Source organism: Peromyscus eremicus, chromosome 1, assembly GCF_949786415.1.
Source record: "Peromyscus eremicus chromosome 1, PerEre_H2_v1, whole genome shotgun sequence".
Lineage (NCBI taxonomy): Eukaryota > Metazoa > Chordata > Mammalia > Rodentia > Cricetidae > Peromyscus > Peromyscus eremicus.
Window position 1 is genome coordinate 156,584,210 of NC_081416.1, and position 15,952 is coordinate 156,600,161.

The 15,952-nt window shown below is 50.0% G+C and overlaps 1 protein-coding gene across 1 annotated transcript; it reads left to right on the forward strand.

The window, feature by feature from the left end:
- Window positions 1–13,217: 13,217 nt before the first annotated feature.
- Window positions 13,218–15,237, forward strand: LOC131902385 (androgen-binding protein homolog). Its single transcript, XM_059253380.1, has 3 exons — window positions 13,218–13,348; window positions 13,818–13,999; window positions 15,016–15,237. Exons 1-3 carry the CDS (start codon window positions 13,288–13,290, stop codon window positions 15,109–15,111), a joined length of 339 nt encoding a protein of 112 aa, XP_059109363.1. The 5' UTR covers window positions 13,218–13,287; the 3' UTR covers window positions 15,112–15,237.
- The last annotated feature ends 715 nt before the right edge of the window (window positions 15,238–15,952 follow it).

Here is a 15,952-nt window from a genome sequence, read left to right on the forward strand (position 1 = left end):
CCCGGAAATGGCTATCCTGACCTGGACCTGGCTAGGTGGAAGTGCCCGCCAGGCATATGCGAACACGACCAACCGGGGCTTGTTGTGTAAACCTTTCACATGCTACATCTAGTCCATTAGCATTTGACACATCCAGAGAAAATACTCCATTATCTGTCCTATCTTGGTGAATGTAAAGTGTTGTATCTAATTCACTTTCCATCCTAACTTGAATTACCACCCAGCCGGGCGGTGGTGGCGCACGCCTTTAATCCCAGCACTTGGGAGGCAGAGCCAGGCGGATCTCTGTGAGTTCGAGGCCAGCCTGGACTACCAAGTGAGTCCCAGGAAAGGCGCAAAGCTACACAGAGAAACCCTGTCTCGAAAAACCAAAAAAAAAGAAAAAAAAAAAAGAATTACCACCCAAAACTATCTTTTTATGTCTTTCAACCTTATACACTTTACTCCTCATTTATAAATTTCTCTTTTGAATTTAGTAACAAGGAAAACTATAGCTATAACTATCTTCCTTTTACCTCCATCAGAGACTCGAGAAGGACATAAAATTACCCGAGTAAACAGGAAGTGCAGAGCAAACAACTTCCATAATGAAGAAATGACAGAGACAGCTGGCTGCCTGGACAGTCACCTAAGGTTCGTCGGCAACAGTGGGGCATCCATCTTGGCCTACAGGCCTGGCATAGCTGGCAGACTTTTCTGTAAAGCATGATTTTTGAAGGAAGTCCCGTCTTGCCTTGGCAAAGTCCCGTAGTCACTCTCTTTTGTGTCCTGCTTGTCCAATTTGTGCAGCATACGGTCAGCAGTCGAGGCAAGGGCAGTTTCTTGCTCAGTGGCTAACTTTTGCCACTAGCAAAGAAAACAAATTCCATATGGAGTTTCTTCAATGCCCACCATCTTTTCTGAAGTAGATTGATGCTGCCAGGAACAAAAATGTCTCATTGTCATAAAACAAAACAAAATAAAAAACCACCAAAACCTTATGTTACTGAAACATCTTTCTTTCTTGTGTAGCTGTGTGGTCGCTACACAAGTGTGTGATTTACCAGGTCCGTGGAATGAAGACACAGAGGTGTCTTAAGAATGAATTTAGCCTTTCATGGCTGCAGGGGGTCCAGCCTTGAAGGACTGAGCACTAACCCTTCGCCTAGGGCAGCTTTATTTCTCTCCAGTACAGTTTAGCCAGTTAATTTCCATATGCTCAAAACAATCAGAAAGGGGCTCCCAACAATGCAATGTCAAGTGCAAATTCCTCGGTTTCTCAGGTACCACGGTTTTCGGGGGTTTCCTGAACCAAGTTTTGCATAGGCCTTTGTATCCTTGGGAAACTCCAAGACAGGATTCACACAGAAGGCAACAAGGGAAACAAAAGGTGTCTGCTAAACAAAGATGGATCAGGGCTGGTGCTCACTCTGGAGCCAGGCCAGGTGCAGCTCAGCAGGGATGCAGCCACAAGTGTTTCCCTTTGTTTGTTTGTTTGGAGACAGGGTTTCTCTGTGTAGTTTTGGTGCCTGTCCTGGATCTCACTCTGTAGACCAGGCTGACCTCCTCGAACTCACAGAGATCCACCTGCCTCTGCCTCTCCAGGGCTGGGATTAAAGGCGTGCACCACAAAAGCCCGACTGTGTTTCCCATTTTTTAACATGGGAAAAAAAAATTCTCTCTTTAAAACACAAAAAAAATTCCTCCCTTTAAGAATTCCTAATTTTCTCACCTGCCTTATCAATTCCTGTTTCCTCTCTGTACAGACCTCCAGATCTTTATGGTTAACTAGTGGCTAGCTCCGCCCTCTGACTCCAAGCAAGCTTTATTTGTCAGAACACAAACAACATATCACACAACAGATACTTAAGTCTTTCCCAACTCTACTGCATAGGCTGTTTGTTCCCCAGTACCTCAACCATCAAAACCCAGCTTCCCAGGTCCTGCAGCCGCCACTAACCCTCTCATTTGCCCATAAGCTTAACCATCAGTCCAAGTGAAGATCTCCCAGCCCCACCAAGGGTTACCACCAAAGTCTGGAGAACGGTCACAGGTACAGGCCTCTGCCTCGCTGTCACCTCCCCTTTACGGTTCTGCCTTCATACCCATCCCATGCCCAGTATCTCTTGGCAGCCTTGGTCCCCTGCCAAACAGTTCTAACCCCCCAACATGACTTAACCTTATGAGTCCAGTATTCCTAAGCCGACCCCCGACTGCTTCCTTGCTCCCAGCCATGCTGTCACCTGTGGCAGGGTCCTGTGCAGAGGGGCGGGGCCAAGGAGGGGCAGAGTCAACAACACAGACTGCTGGAGAACGTTCAAACAACAAGCTCAGTTTATTCAGGAAGAGGCAAGCCTTATATACCCTCCACTGGTGCGACATGGCTGCCTCTCATTGGTCCAGGTCATCTCCAGATCATGTCTCAGCTGCTGGTGCTAAGGCCCTTAGGCAGACCCAGGTGGGCTCTCAGGAAGTATCTTACTACTGGTTTGGGCTGGCTGGCCCTAAAGCCTGTTAGGGATGAGTCATCCTACAGTCACCATGCCCTGAATTCTTTCCTTTCCTAAATTTAACTAATTTCTACTTCTGTCTACATATAGGTCACCAAAATGGGGCGTCTCCAATTGGAACCTCTGTCCTGTACTCCAGCCATACACTCAATGCCTTCTTCACAAAGAGTTCTCTGTAACTGCTTAGATTCAACAGGACCCCAGTCCTACTTTCTTTGTCTTTTCCTTGTGGTTGCTTGCTTTGTATATTTGCGAAAGGGTTTCTCTGTATAGTCCTCTGGTCTCTGGGAAGCGACGCCTTCGTCTGGTCTCCAGGGGCACTGAACGTCACATGCACAGACATACATGCGAGCAAAACACCCATACATATAAAAATAACAGCCTCTTCAGCTCACCACGGCACCAGCGTCCTCAGAATCCAAGTCCCTCAGCTCATCCGCTCCCTTTCCCGTCTCTTGCCAAGCGACTCTCCAAGCCTCTCAACACGCGGGTATCGCCCTTTAGAAAACGTCTCAAGCTTTCCTAGCACTGGGTGACAGAAACAGGGACCTCCCTCAACCAGGATCCCCAGTCCCGAACAGCCAGGTCTGCCTGGGAAGACTGGGCAGGGGCTGTCTCTGACTTCTGATGTGTCCAGGGTTGTCTGCAAAGCGGTGCCTGGGGGCCACAGCACCATCCCTGGCCCACTAAGTCAGGGCGGCCGCCACCTGCCGAGCCGGGGCTGAGCTCCAGGCTGCAGCGCAGCCGACGTTCCGCCGGCCGTTGCGGGCGTCACCTGTGCGGCCCTCGAGTGAGTCTCCTCGAGTCTCAAGTGTTCCTTAACCTGCAGCGGCAGCACAAACTCAGACCACTTATTCACATGGCCCGCGATTGCTGGAAGTTCCGCCTTGGTCGCTAAGCGCTGAGCCTTCTGGGTAATGTAGTCCTCCACTGCCACGCCCCTTGGCCGTCTTAACACCTTAAATTGCACCAAAGATATACATGGCACCTTGGCGACAGACCTCGCTGGTGTTCCAAAGTTCTGGTCTCACTCCTGCAACAGGGGATGTACGGAGATTGCAGTGGAAAGGACTACAGCTAATCACAGACAAGTAGAGAGACCGTATTTCAGATATGCTCCACTGCTACAAAACCAGAAAACCCAGGGAACCAGATTTGTCTGACCCAAGCAGTGTGTTCACCTGAACTTTGGAGTTAATACTGTTCCCTTATTTCTGTTTCGACGCATGTGGACTGAACGTTTGAAAACTGAGTTGTGTGGTTCATGAGACGGACCAGCATGTTAAGGACTTGCTCCCTATTCTGGCAACCTGTGTTCACTCCTCAGGACCTGCGTGGTAGAAGGAGAGCACCTTTGCCATCTGCCCACATCCAGTCTGTTCTCAGGTTTATAGATGGGACACAGACACCCAGAGAAGCACTGTGATACAATGCACTGCACCATTGGCCCATGTCCCCAGCAGTGGGCAGAAGGGACAGGTTTTGCTGTCAGGAGCCTGTGTGATCCTTTGTAGACATTTAGCCTCTCTGGTCCTTCACTGTTCCTTGTTCCTGGGGAGTTCAATTGGGGAAGTCATGTATGTGCCCTATGGACCCTGGCCTAAGAAAGTGACAGAACTCTGGCTGTGGTGACTGTCTCCTAGTATCACCTGATGGGTTCTGCAGGGGCATTTGGGCAGTGCTGAAATTGAGCAGTGACAGTTCAAAGTCCCATGGGTTGTCCCCACCATATCCTCCAACCCAATCACTGCCCAATCTCAAATCCAAACAGTCCAGGCTCCCCTGTGAATTGCAAGGCTTTTATTGTTGGAATCCTGTTCTTAGACACCTGGAGGGGAGTGGTAGGCTTGCTACATCTAGGCAGGAGAGCAGACAAGGGGCTTTCTTGAGTCTTCTGGCAAAGATGGATTCATCAACACAATCTGTCAGCTTCTATTTTTGCCTGCAAAAGAAAGCCAGGGAGGCCTCAGAGGTGAAGGAGATCTCACCAACCATTCACAGGGCATCTCTTGGGGGGACCTACAGCCCGTGTGCCATAGCTCCTGGGACTGACCAGGCTCAGGGAGCCACCTCTCCACCCTGTCTCCATCAAACCAATGCAGGCAAAGCCTTGTAAAGAGCCTCCAATCCAGCCTGATGGAAAGAGCCAGCTGCCCTCGGGACACCTGGGCACATGTGGGACAGAATGGAGGAGCAGCTGGGGAGGACCTGCAGGGCTCTAGGGGGACCTGAGGGCAGCTGCAGCTCCACAAGTGAACTGATTCCTGTCACATGATGACTCTCAGACACATGCAGCCGAGGTGGTGACTTACCCTACTAGTACTAGTGACAAAAGGGGATTCAACTAGATTCTCCACCTGAGTGTCCCAGGCCTGGATTCTACACAGTGACCTTGGAGGTCCAGAGGACAGGAAAAAGATGAGTGTCTTGGGGGTGCGGTGGTAGACTTGAAAAGTTAGGATAAAAGATCCAGGCTGGGGAAGGGATGCCAGGCCCTGTGCCCGTGTGGCTGGACTCGGGAGGCTGGGACAGAAAGGCTGATGGAGGCCAAGTGGTGTTGTGGGGCAGGGATCCTGGAGGGCCTGGTCTGGCTTAGCTGAACTGAACAGCCAGGCCCAGCTGAGGCTGCCTGAGTGTCCCTTCCTGCCCCAACCTCATGAAATTCTCAGTCAAGAGAGTCATATTTCTGGATTCACAGAGAAGCTGCAGTGGTAGGGAGAGACAGTCTCCATCCCTCACCTGGGGTGAGCATGTTGGCAGACTGGCTCCCGGGCCAGACACATATAGAACTCACCAGCAAACTCTTTGCACTCTCCTTTTCTTCCTCTGTCAACTTGTTATCAGCGCATGTCTTCAGATTTTCAGCATTTTTCAGTGTGGCAGGGTCATCCTTGTATTGTTTAATGAATTCGACATAGTCAGTCACAGACGGGCCGAGAAAAAATTCCAGATCGTCTTTTATAGCTGGGCAAATGCCACAGTCTGGAACACAAAGAAAAGGTGATCTTCCCTTGAAAACCTTGATTCAGAACACACACGGAAAGACACACACAAACACAAACACTCATACACAGACAGACACAGACACAAACACACACAGACACACACAAATACACACACACAGACAAACACATACACACGCAGACACACACACACAGACATGCATACAGACACACACACAAACGCACACAGACACAGACACACACACACAGACACACTCAAACACACACAGACACAGACACACACATACACACAGACACACAAACACACACAGACACACACACAAACACACACAGAGACACACAGACACAGACACACTCAAACACACACAGACACAGACACACACATACACACAGACACACAAACGCACACAGACACAGACACACACATTGACACACACAGACACACACACAAATGCACACAGACACACACATACACACACACAGACACACATACACACACACAGACACACACACAAACCCACACAGAGACACACAGACACAGACACACTCAAACACACAGACACACACATACACAGACACACACATACACAGAGACACACAACGCACACAGACACAGACACAGACACACACACAAATGCACACAGACACACACATACACACACACAGACACACACAGACACACACACACAGAGACACACACAAACATACATACACACACTGATACACACACTGACCTACACAGACACACACACACACACACACACACACACATACACACACACACGTCCTTCCTGTGGAAGCGAAGGTTGAGAGCCCTGGAGACCCTGCACCCCTGACACCCACACCCTAGTACCCACTTCCCCCTGATGTCAGGAGCAGGACAACCCCAAGCACCACAAGAGCACCAGAGAGCTTCATGGTAAAGGTGGCAGGTGCTCCTGCCCAGCTTTGGCCCCTTTTAAGTACCCTGGACTGCTCCATGGGGAGGAGGGCCTGGGTCTGAGCCCCTCCAGGCTCCTCCCACACACTGCCTGGAACTCCCTGGGGCTGTGTCAGGGGCAGGTGTGTGTTTTGGCTACAGGATAAGATCCTGGTCAACAAAGGGCCCTGGCTCAGTTGGTCCCTTCTTAGTGCTCTGCTTAAGGTCACATGTCATGTGACCAAAGGAACTGATGACTAGGGAGAGGGCAAATGGCCCTCCATCAGGCCTCCAGAGTGAGGCCTGTCCTCACCCTGTCACACCAGGGAACTCAGTGTTTACTTCAAGGCCTCCCTAGCAGGCCATGTCTAGGACAGGCCAGATCACAGACCACTTGGCGATCCTGCCCTGACTGTGGCATCCCTGTCCCATCTGTCACTGGCCCCCTGGCTTCACTGAGCCATCTAACCCTCAAGTCTCCTGCTGTGGCAGTCATCCCTCAGCTTGATCTTTTCTTTGGTTTGTTTGGAGACAGGGTCTCTACACACAGTCCTGGCTCTCCTGGAAGTCCCCCAGTAGACCAGGCTGGCCTTGAACACACAGTGCTGGGATTAAAGGCACTACCCAGCTAAACCTACCTCTTAAGCCCTTGTTGATGTTTCTGGGTTTTTTGTTTTTTGTTTTTTGTTTTTCTGGAGCTGAGGACTCAGCCCAGGGCCTTGAGCTTGCTAGGCAAGAGCTCTACCACTGAGCTAAATCCCCAACCCCGTTTCTGGGTTTTTTGAGACAGGATCTTGCCCAGGTTAGTCTTGAGTTCATAATCCTCCTGAGAATGGTGTGTGTGTGTGTGGTGTGTGTGTGTGTGTGTGTGTGTGTGTGTGTGTGTGTGTGTATGTGTGTGTGTGTTTGTGTGTGTTTGTCTGTGTGGTGTGTGTGTGTGATGTGTGTGTGTGTGATGTGTGTGTGTGTGTGTGTGTGTGTGTGTGTGTATGTGTTTGTGTGTGGTCAGTGTGTTTGGGGGTATGGATGTGTGTGTGTTTGTGTGTTTGTGGTGTGTGTGTGGGTATGTGTGTGGTGTGTGTATGTGTGTGTGTGTGGGTATGTGTGTTTGTGTGTGTGGTGTGTGTGTGAGTGTGTGTGTGTGTTTGTCTGTGAGGTGTGTGTGTGTGTGATGTGTGTGTGTGTGTGTGTGTGTAACTGAGCTTTCTCTCAGGCTGGTGGTAAGCACTGTTAAAATCCATTAATAACGGCCTGGTGTGGTGTCAAACACTTTCAAGCCCAGCACTCAGGAGGCAGAGGCAGGTGGACCTCAGTGTATTTGAGGTCATCCTGGTCCACTCAGGGAGTCCCAGACCAGCCAGAATTACCCGGTGAGACCCTGTTAATAACCACCATCAGCACGTTCTCTAGTTCATAGTGCACGCACATCCTGTCCATTTCCTCATAACTAAGCAAAGGCATTTCAGTGTGGAGCTTCTGAGCCCTAACTGAACACTGCCCGACTCTGTCTGTTGCTCCGGTGGCTTTGACCCTCAGTCAAAAAGCCAGTGTGACTGCCTTGGTGCCAGCACCGGCCAGTTTGAAGCCCCACAGACACCTTGGGAAAACTAGAGGGCCATCAGCTGGCTACCCTGGCTTCTGAAGGCAAGCCTCTGGCTGGCTGGTTCAGAGTGTCTAGCAGGGGAGAGGGGAAGCATCCTGGCTGTGAGATGTGACTCTTCATTCCTCAGACTCCATCCAAACCCACCCTATCAGAGGGACAGCCTGCTACGGTCTCAACACGGCCAGGCCACACCAAAACCCACCTGGAGCTGAGGGGCAGTGTATGGTGGTGGTCGTAAATCTTGGGGTTCCTCTGCTCTCCTGCTGTCTCCCACCCCCCCCATCTTCCCACCCCTCCCACTCCCCTTCTGCTCGGCACCGTGAGTTCAGACAGTGCCAGGCAATGGCTAGATGTGGCTGCTCTATCTTGAACTTTCGGGACTCCAGACCATGAACCAAATTAACTTTTTTCCCATATACGTGACCTAGGCCTGGGTGTTTTGTCCTAGCAATGGAACACAGAGTACACCACTGTAGTACACGTGGATCTCTGGTGTCTGAACACACCCGGCCTCCACCACAGCACTGGACCCTAAACCCTGCCCCTTCCCTAGCACCTCCTGCACTGGCTGCTTTTTGGTGTCCCTTGGATGTCTAAGGGCTCAGGGGAACAAGGCATGTGACAGTCTCTTGTCCCAGGGACACCACATAGGAGGTCTCCACAAATGCTGGTTAGATGGCCGAAGGGCTATCTCGCTTCCCTCAAGTCTGTAACACGACCATCCTTAAAACATGAAACAAAGAGAACCTTTCCACGTAGCCCAGGCTGGCCTCAAACTGTCAACCCATCTGCCCCAGCTCCCAATTCACATTATATAAGTGCTTATGTAATTTGGCCAGTATTACTTTTTAAAAGTAAAGATTCTAAGTGTTTTGATAAGTCAGAACTAAGTAGTTTGTTGTTAAAGGCACTTGACTGTCACTTTCTATCACAGGTGACAGATGAAGTTTGCTGAAGACTTAGAGAGGCATAAGCCTTCTGACTTACTGGTCAGCCAAACAGGATCTGCATCCGGTATCTGTTTTGACAAAGAGGTGCCAAGCACTAAGACCCACTTGTGAGCTGTCACTATGTCCTCTGGTCCTTGTTTTTATGACCTTGCAGGTTCCATGGGCTGCTGACGCATGTGCCATATGCTGTGGCCTTTCTCCTTCTTGGCAGTATAGGAATGGAGACAGGACATCCAGGGGCTCTGAAGTGTCTCTGCTGGGTGACACCCCAGCGCCGTGCTAGTCTGCGGAGCTGCATTAGGCTTCTTGTAGATCAAGAGGTTAAGTGCCTTGCCCCCGCATGTCAGAGGACACATGACTTCTACACATCCCCCATGATTGGAACTGCTCATTGAACCATTAATATTCTGTTACCAGATGTCTCTACTGTCTTCCCATCTCCTCACATTTTCCTATTTGTGTGCTTGTGTGTGCATGTGCATGTGTATGTGTGTGGACCCATGCAAATGTTCATTTGTGTTGTGGTTACATGGTGTGCTGGCTAGTTTTTTCTTTTTTCTTTTTATGTGCATTGGTGTTTTGACTGCATGTGTGTCTGTGTGACGGTGTCAGATCTTGGAGTTCCAGACAGCTGTGTACTGTCATGTGGGTGCTGGGAATTGAACCAAGATCCTCTGGAAGAGCAGTCAGTGCTCTTAACCTCTGAGCCATCTCTCTGTGCTGGCTAGTTTTATGTCAACTTGACACAAGCTAAAGTCATCACAGAGGCGGTAACCTCAACTAAGAACATACCTCCTCCGGGTAGTGATGGGGCGTGCCTTTAATCCCAGCATTTGGGAAGCAGAGGCAGGCAGATCTCTTTGAGTTCGAGGCCAACATGGCCTACAGAGAGATTCACGACAGCCAGGCCTCACAGAGAAACCCTCTATCTAAAAACCCAAAACCAAACCAAACCAAACCAAACCATAAAAAAAAAAGAAAAAAGAAAATCCCTCCATAAGTTTGGACTGCAGGCAAGCCTGTAAGGCATATTCTCTCTCTCTCTCTCTCTCTCTCTCTCTCTCTCTCTCTCTCTCTCTCTCTCTCTCTCTCTCTCACCAAGAGAGGGTCTGTGTAGCCCTGGCTGTCCTGCAACTCACTCTGTAGACCAGGCTTGCCTGGTCTCCGAGATCCACCTGTCTCTATCTCCCAAGCACTGGGATTAAAGGAATGTGCTACCTACCACCCCTGGCCAGGCATTTCCTTAGTGAGTGATTGATGGGGAGGGCCCAGGCCATTGTGGGTGGTGCCATTTCTGGGCAGGTGGTCCTAGGTTCTATTAGAAAGCAGGCAAGCAAGTCTAGCAAACAAACCAGCCAGCAGCACCCTCCATGGCCTCTGCTTCAGCTCCTGCCTCCAGGCTCCTGCCCTGCCTGAGTTCCTGCCCTGACTTCCATGATGAATGGAGATATGGAAGCACAAGCTGAATAAACCTTTTCCTCCTTTATCTGCTTTTGTTCATGGTGTTTTATCACAGCAATGGCAATCTTTTTAATTATTTGTTTTTGTCTTTTGAGACAAGGTTACTATGTGTAGCCCTGACTATCCTTGAACTCACTCTGTTGACCAGGCTGGCTTCCAACTCACAGAGATCTGCCTGCCTCTGTCCCTGAGTAATGGGATTAAATGAATGGACCATCACGCCTGGCTGGGCAATAGTAATCTTAACTAAGACACAATGCATACATATGTGTGTGCACATGGCAGCCAGAATCACACAAGTGCCTTGAGCCACTCCCCACCATATAAATACATGTTTGTGTGTATATGTGTGTGTATATATGTGTGTGTGTACATATGTACACCCATACATATTTTATATACTTATTTATGCTTTTTAAAAGGATTTGTTTATTTTTGTTTTATGTGCATGCAGATATTGCCTGAATGAATGTCTTATGCACTATGTGTCCAGTGCCTGTGGAGGTCACAGGAAGGTGTTGGGTCCTCTGGAACTGGAGTTGCAGATGGTTGTTAGCTGCCATGTGGGTGCTCGGGCCTCTTAATAGCTCACCACCTTATACTTTTTGATACAGGGTCTCTTACTGAACCCGGAGCTTGCTAATTTGGCTAGACAGGCTGGCCAGTGAGGCCCAGGGGTGGACTTACTCCCTAGGGCTGGGATTACCGGGTGGGTCATTGTCACTGGCTTTCCTCCTGGGTCTGGGGATTGAAGTTTATGTAGCAAACATTTTACTGACTGGACCATCCTCAGCTCACCTTGCTTCTTCCTTTGGAAACATGTAACTCACACTGAGGACTGAAGGGGTAAACTCCCCTCCCGAGAGGAGCATCTACAAACTCTCAGTCAGTAAGTAAAGGACAGTAAGAGCACTGTCTTTCATTGCTACTTGATTGTCTGCTCACCAAGCACTCATGCCAGCGTGGATTCATATATTATTTCCAATCATATTATACTCCAATATGATGTTATTTAGATCGTTGTTCAAATTGTTTGATAACTGACCATTAGGAGCTTGTTCCTTCCTTGTGCCAGTTTCCACGTGTGTGTTCATCTGCTTGTGTGTGTGTGTGTGTGTGTGTATGTGTGTGTGTGTGTTTGTGTGTGTGTGTATGTGTGTGTGTGTGTGTGTGTGTGTGTGTGTGTGCGCGTGTGAATGTCAGAGAACAATTAGCAAGAAGTCAGTTCTCTTCATCTATCATGTGGGTTCTGGGATTTGAACTCAGGGCATCAGGCTTATTGGCAAGCACCTTTAATCACTGAGCTATCTCAACAGCCTTCCAGCGTATTTTCCGAGACAGATCTCTTATAGAACCTGGAGCTCACGGGACTAGTGGTGTGTACCACCACACTCACCTCTTTTCAGGGGTCCTGGGGATCTGAACTCAGGTCCTGAGGCTTGCAGAATGAGCACTTTACAGTCTAAGCCGTCTCCTTAGTCATCTATGCTTTTGTGTGTGGTGCTGTGGATTAACCTCAGGGCTTTGCACATGCCAAAAAATACTCCACTAATGTATTGTTGAACTAGTGACAAAATTCCAGAGAAGACGTAACTTTCAGCTTACAGTTTGAAGGGACACAGTCCATCATGGTGGGGTAGGCACAGTGCAGGAACTGGACAGGGTTGATCACATCTACAATCAGGAAGTAGAGACATGACTGTCTAGCTTACTTTCTCCTTTCCACTCCTCTATGACCCTGGTCCATGCTGCCCACATAAAGTCAGACACCCACATCAATTAACCTAGCCTGAAAAATCCCACAGAGCCAGAGCTTCTTCTGTGGTGACTCTAAATCCAGTCAGGATGACCATCAAGAAAGCCATCACACACTGCAAGCTTCCTGCCTCCGGGAATGATTCCCACAATGCCCAGCTGAAAATCTCCTTTGTGCTCAAAAGTCTTTCTGAGGGTGGTAGGTTGATTTGAACTTGAGACAGTCCACACACAGCACTGCCTGTGGACATGGAGCACTCTAGTTTATAGAGGGCCTGTGGGACTCTGTTGACGGAGAGTTCATGGCACAGGGAGGAATCCCTCCCTCTGCTCGCTGCTGTCACCGCATGGACTGTACTGCTGGAACCTCTTGGAGACCTGCTCACTGGTCGAGGACAAGGACAAGAGAAGGACAACAGGAATGAGGTACCGTGGCAGGGAGTGTGCAGCATGATGCTGTTGGTAGCGCACAAGCATCACCTGCCCTGAGGATACCCACACGACCACAACACAGGCTCTACCCAGGCTGGGAGTCACTAAAAGCCCAGATGGTGCCCCCATGTCCTCAGAGGTCCAGTCCAAAGGCTGCAGCAGCCAAGATGTCCAAGGGGACAGGTATGGCCCCGGATACACACCCTCTGCTCAGATCCTGAACTCAGGCAGATGCAGTGTTGTGGGCTGTTGGCTGCCCACAGTGACAGAAACCCTCCTCGACTCATGGGTTTCCACCTCCAAGCTTGAAGAGGACATGCTTGGAGTCAGGAGAGGTGAGGAGGACTGTGACCAGGAAGCAGAAGTGGCAGTTGGGGCCAGGACAACAGGACACTTGGCTCAGCATGTGCCTGCTTAGAAAGGTCAGCTCTAACTGTCTTTGGCAAAGATACAACCATTTTTGTCCAGAAACTGATGACATGAGGATGTCTCCAGCCATTTGTTCTTCAGAGTTGGGAGGGGCCCCTATGCTCACTCCCCCATGCGCGTGGGAAGGGGATCCATAGGTGCCAGGTTCTTGCCCAAAGGCATTTGGAACTCCTGGGAGGCAGGGTTGGGGTGGGAAAGGATGGAGGTGGGCGGGACTGGCTCAGGGAGACAGTAGTTCATAAGGTAGCAGGATCTGCTCTGAGAAGAGCATTTAGCACTCTGCACCATGAAGGGGACGCTGCTTCTGCTGGCCTTGCTGGTGACCGGGGAGCTGGGCATCCAGACAAGTAAGAATGGGCACAGACAGACTTTCTGACCTTGATTACCCAATCTCTCTTCCATAGATATCTCTAAGCAGTGCCCTGAGGCAGATCGAGGGGGTTCCTGGGAGGTCACTATCCAGGAGTCCTGCAGAAGACCCTTGTAGCTCTCTGCTCTGGACTGCAACAGTTGGGGTGGGCGGGATAGGGATACAGAGGTGTGGTGGTGATGATGGGTCTTAGCTGCAGGCACAGTTGACACTGAGTCATGTGTGGGACTCATGTGAAGGTCAGATATGCAGGCTGGTACACTCATACATCCCCTTCTGCTGGGAGTGTTGTCTCGTGGAAACTGTGTGCTGTCTGGGAGGCAGCAGCCTTTGGGAGGGCACGATTGTGTGGAAGGTCAGCTAGGACAATTGTAGATGTGAGAAACCCTGAGCCTCCTCTTCTGCCAGCATGGGGCTCCTTTAATGATGTTCTTCTATGTTTGCAGCGGAAGCATGCACTCCTTTCTTCAGTGTCTTTACTGCAATGGCCATTGGAAACAAGGGATTAATGAATGCCGTCCTTTCCCATTATAACCCTACTGCCCAGGAGAGGGAGGCTTTGGAAAAAATCCAGGAATGCTACAATGAGGCAGGACTGAGGGGCAAATTCCTGGATTTCAAAGTTATGGTAACTTCCTCCCTACCCCCACACCCCTATGCAGCATATGGTAGAATGCTGTGTACAAATGATCCACGCAGTCAGTAATGTGTGTCAGGGGATAGACAAAGGAGCACTCAAACCCTTGCCCATGCTATCTATCACATGTCAATGCAGCATGCCTGGTACACATCCTGCCTGTTCTTTGCAAGTTCCTGCAACTCACTCCCACACGATGGATAAACAGGGGTTCTCACCCACAGCAGGACAGGCAGTGACACAGGACAGTCCTTGGTGTGGCTTCTGCACAGGGAGGGCACCCTCAGCTCTGTGCTAGGTGCCTGAAACTTCTACTGGCCAGGGTCACCTCCACTGGAGTCTCCCTTGACTCTACTCCTCTGTCTCAGATGGAGTCCTCCTGCCACTGGCATCCTCAGAGCCTCAGCCAGAACCTCCCTCCATGGCTTAGATGCCATCCCCACCTCCAGGGGGTGACTGCAGCTGCTCACCACAGCTGCTCCTTGTCTCCCTTCTGTCTCTTAATTAAGCACAGCTGGATTACACAGATGTGTGTTTTGAATAGTACATCTCTTGCTCTTTGTTTCCTAAAGTACTTTTGAGTGTCAGGTCCTGCAAAACCACAGCACTCTCCAAAAAAGAGTTTCTTCTAACACACCCACACAGGGGATGTATGTATAACATGGTCATACAGCCAATGTGCTGGACAGATGTCCTCAGGTATTGGACATCAACAAAATACTCAGCTATCTTATCCCCTCTCCTGACCTAGCCCCCATCATGCCTTCAGGCACCTTTTCCCCTTCATCCCTGCCTGGCCATCGTGGCTTCTCAGCCTTGATCCTGACAGCTGTGGATGAGCTGCAGCTCCCTTGGGGCAGCGTCTGTAGCTGGAGACCTGAATCACTGCAGGAATTTTCTTCCCTGTGGATAAGGAGAGGCCTCAGCATGGGTGACTGGGGCACCCTGCTGAGGTCTGCACCTTGCCTGTAACCACCTCTGCCCCTTTCTGTTTTCTTGTTTTTCAGGAAGCCATCCTCTTCAGCCCACAATGCCTGGGTTACTATACCGAGAACACGATGGACAAAATCAAGACTTTCCTTTCCAAACTAACCTCTATGTAATATGATGACTGATCTGGTGTCATCTTGCTGCCCTGTCCTGTTTCCCTCCTGAAGTTGGAATCCAGACACCTGTCCCCACCTTGTCCAGTCTGTTAAGCTGATTATAATAAACACCTGCAGCTCTGCTCTCTGCCCCTGTCTCTGTGCTGTGCAGGAATCATGGGATGTCTTCAGATCTGGGACACAGTGAGAGAAATGACCTGTGTGGGCACTCAGAGCAGGGCGACTGCCACTGTCTGGCCAGGTGATCATGGGAAAGTCATTGCAGCCTTTTTGTTGCTGTGTAGACCAGGCTGACCTTGAAGTCACAGAGATCCTCCTGTCTCTGCCTCCCAAGTGCTGGAATGAAAGGCATCTGCCACCAGCATGCCAGGCTGACTGCAGCCTTGTGAGACTGTAAGACAGGAGCTGTCTAGGGTACACAGCATGTAAGCAGTCACAGGCTTCACCTGCTCCAGGACAGAAATGAGGAGCACAGCTCCTCACCTCCTATGCTGCCTTGTGGCTTTATCTCAGGGCAGCTGGCTCCTCACAGGTCAGTCCAGAACAGTGCAGTGACTCAGAAGACGACTTGGGGGTGCTTATCAGATTCTCTTGCTCTGCTAGTGACAGTCACCATTTGTCTTAGTCTGGTCTACATAGGAAGTTCTAGGACAGCCAGGGCGACATAGAAAGACCCTGCCTCAGAAACAAAAACAAAAGTTAATAATAAACAAAAGACTTTAATGGGGGAAAAAGATTTGAGTAGATGCTCAGGTAAAGGAAAGAGAGAAGTTCTGGGAAGAAGGTTCATTGGTTAGAGTTCTTCTGTGCATTACTGAGGACCTCAGTTTGAACCCCA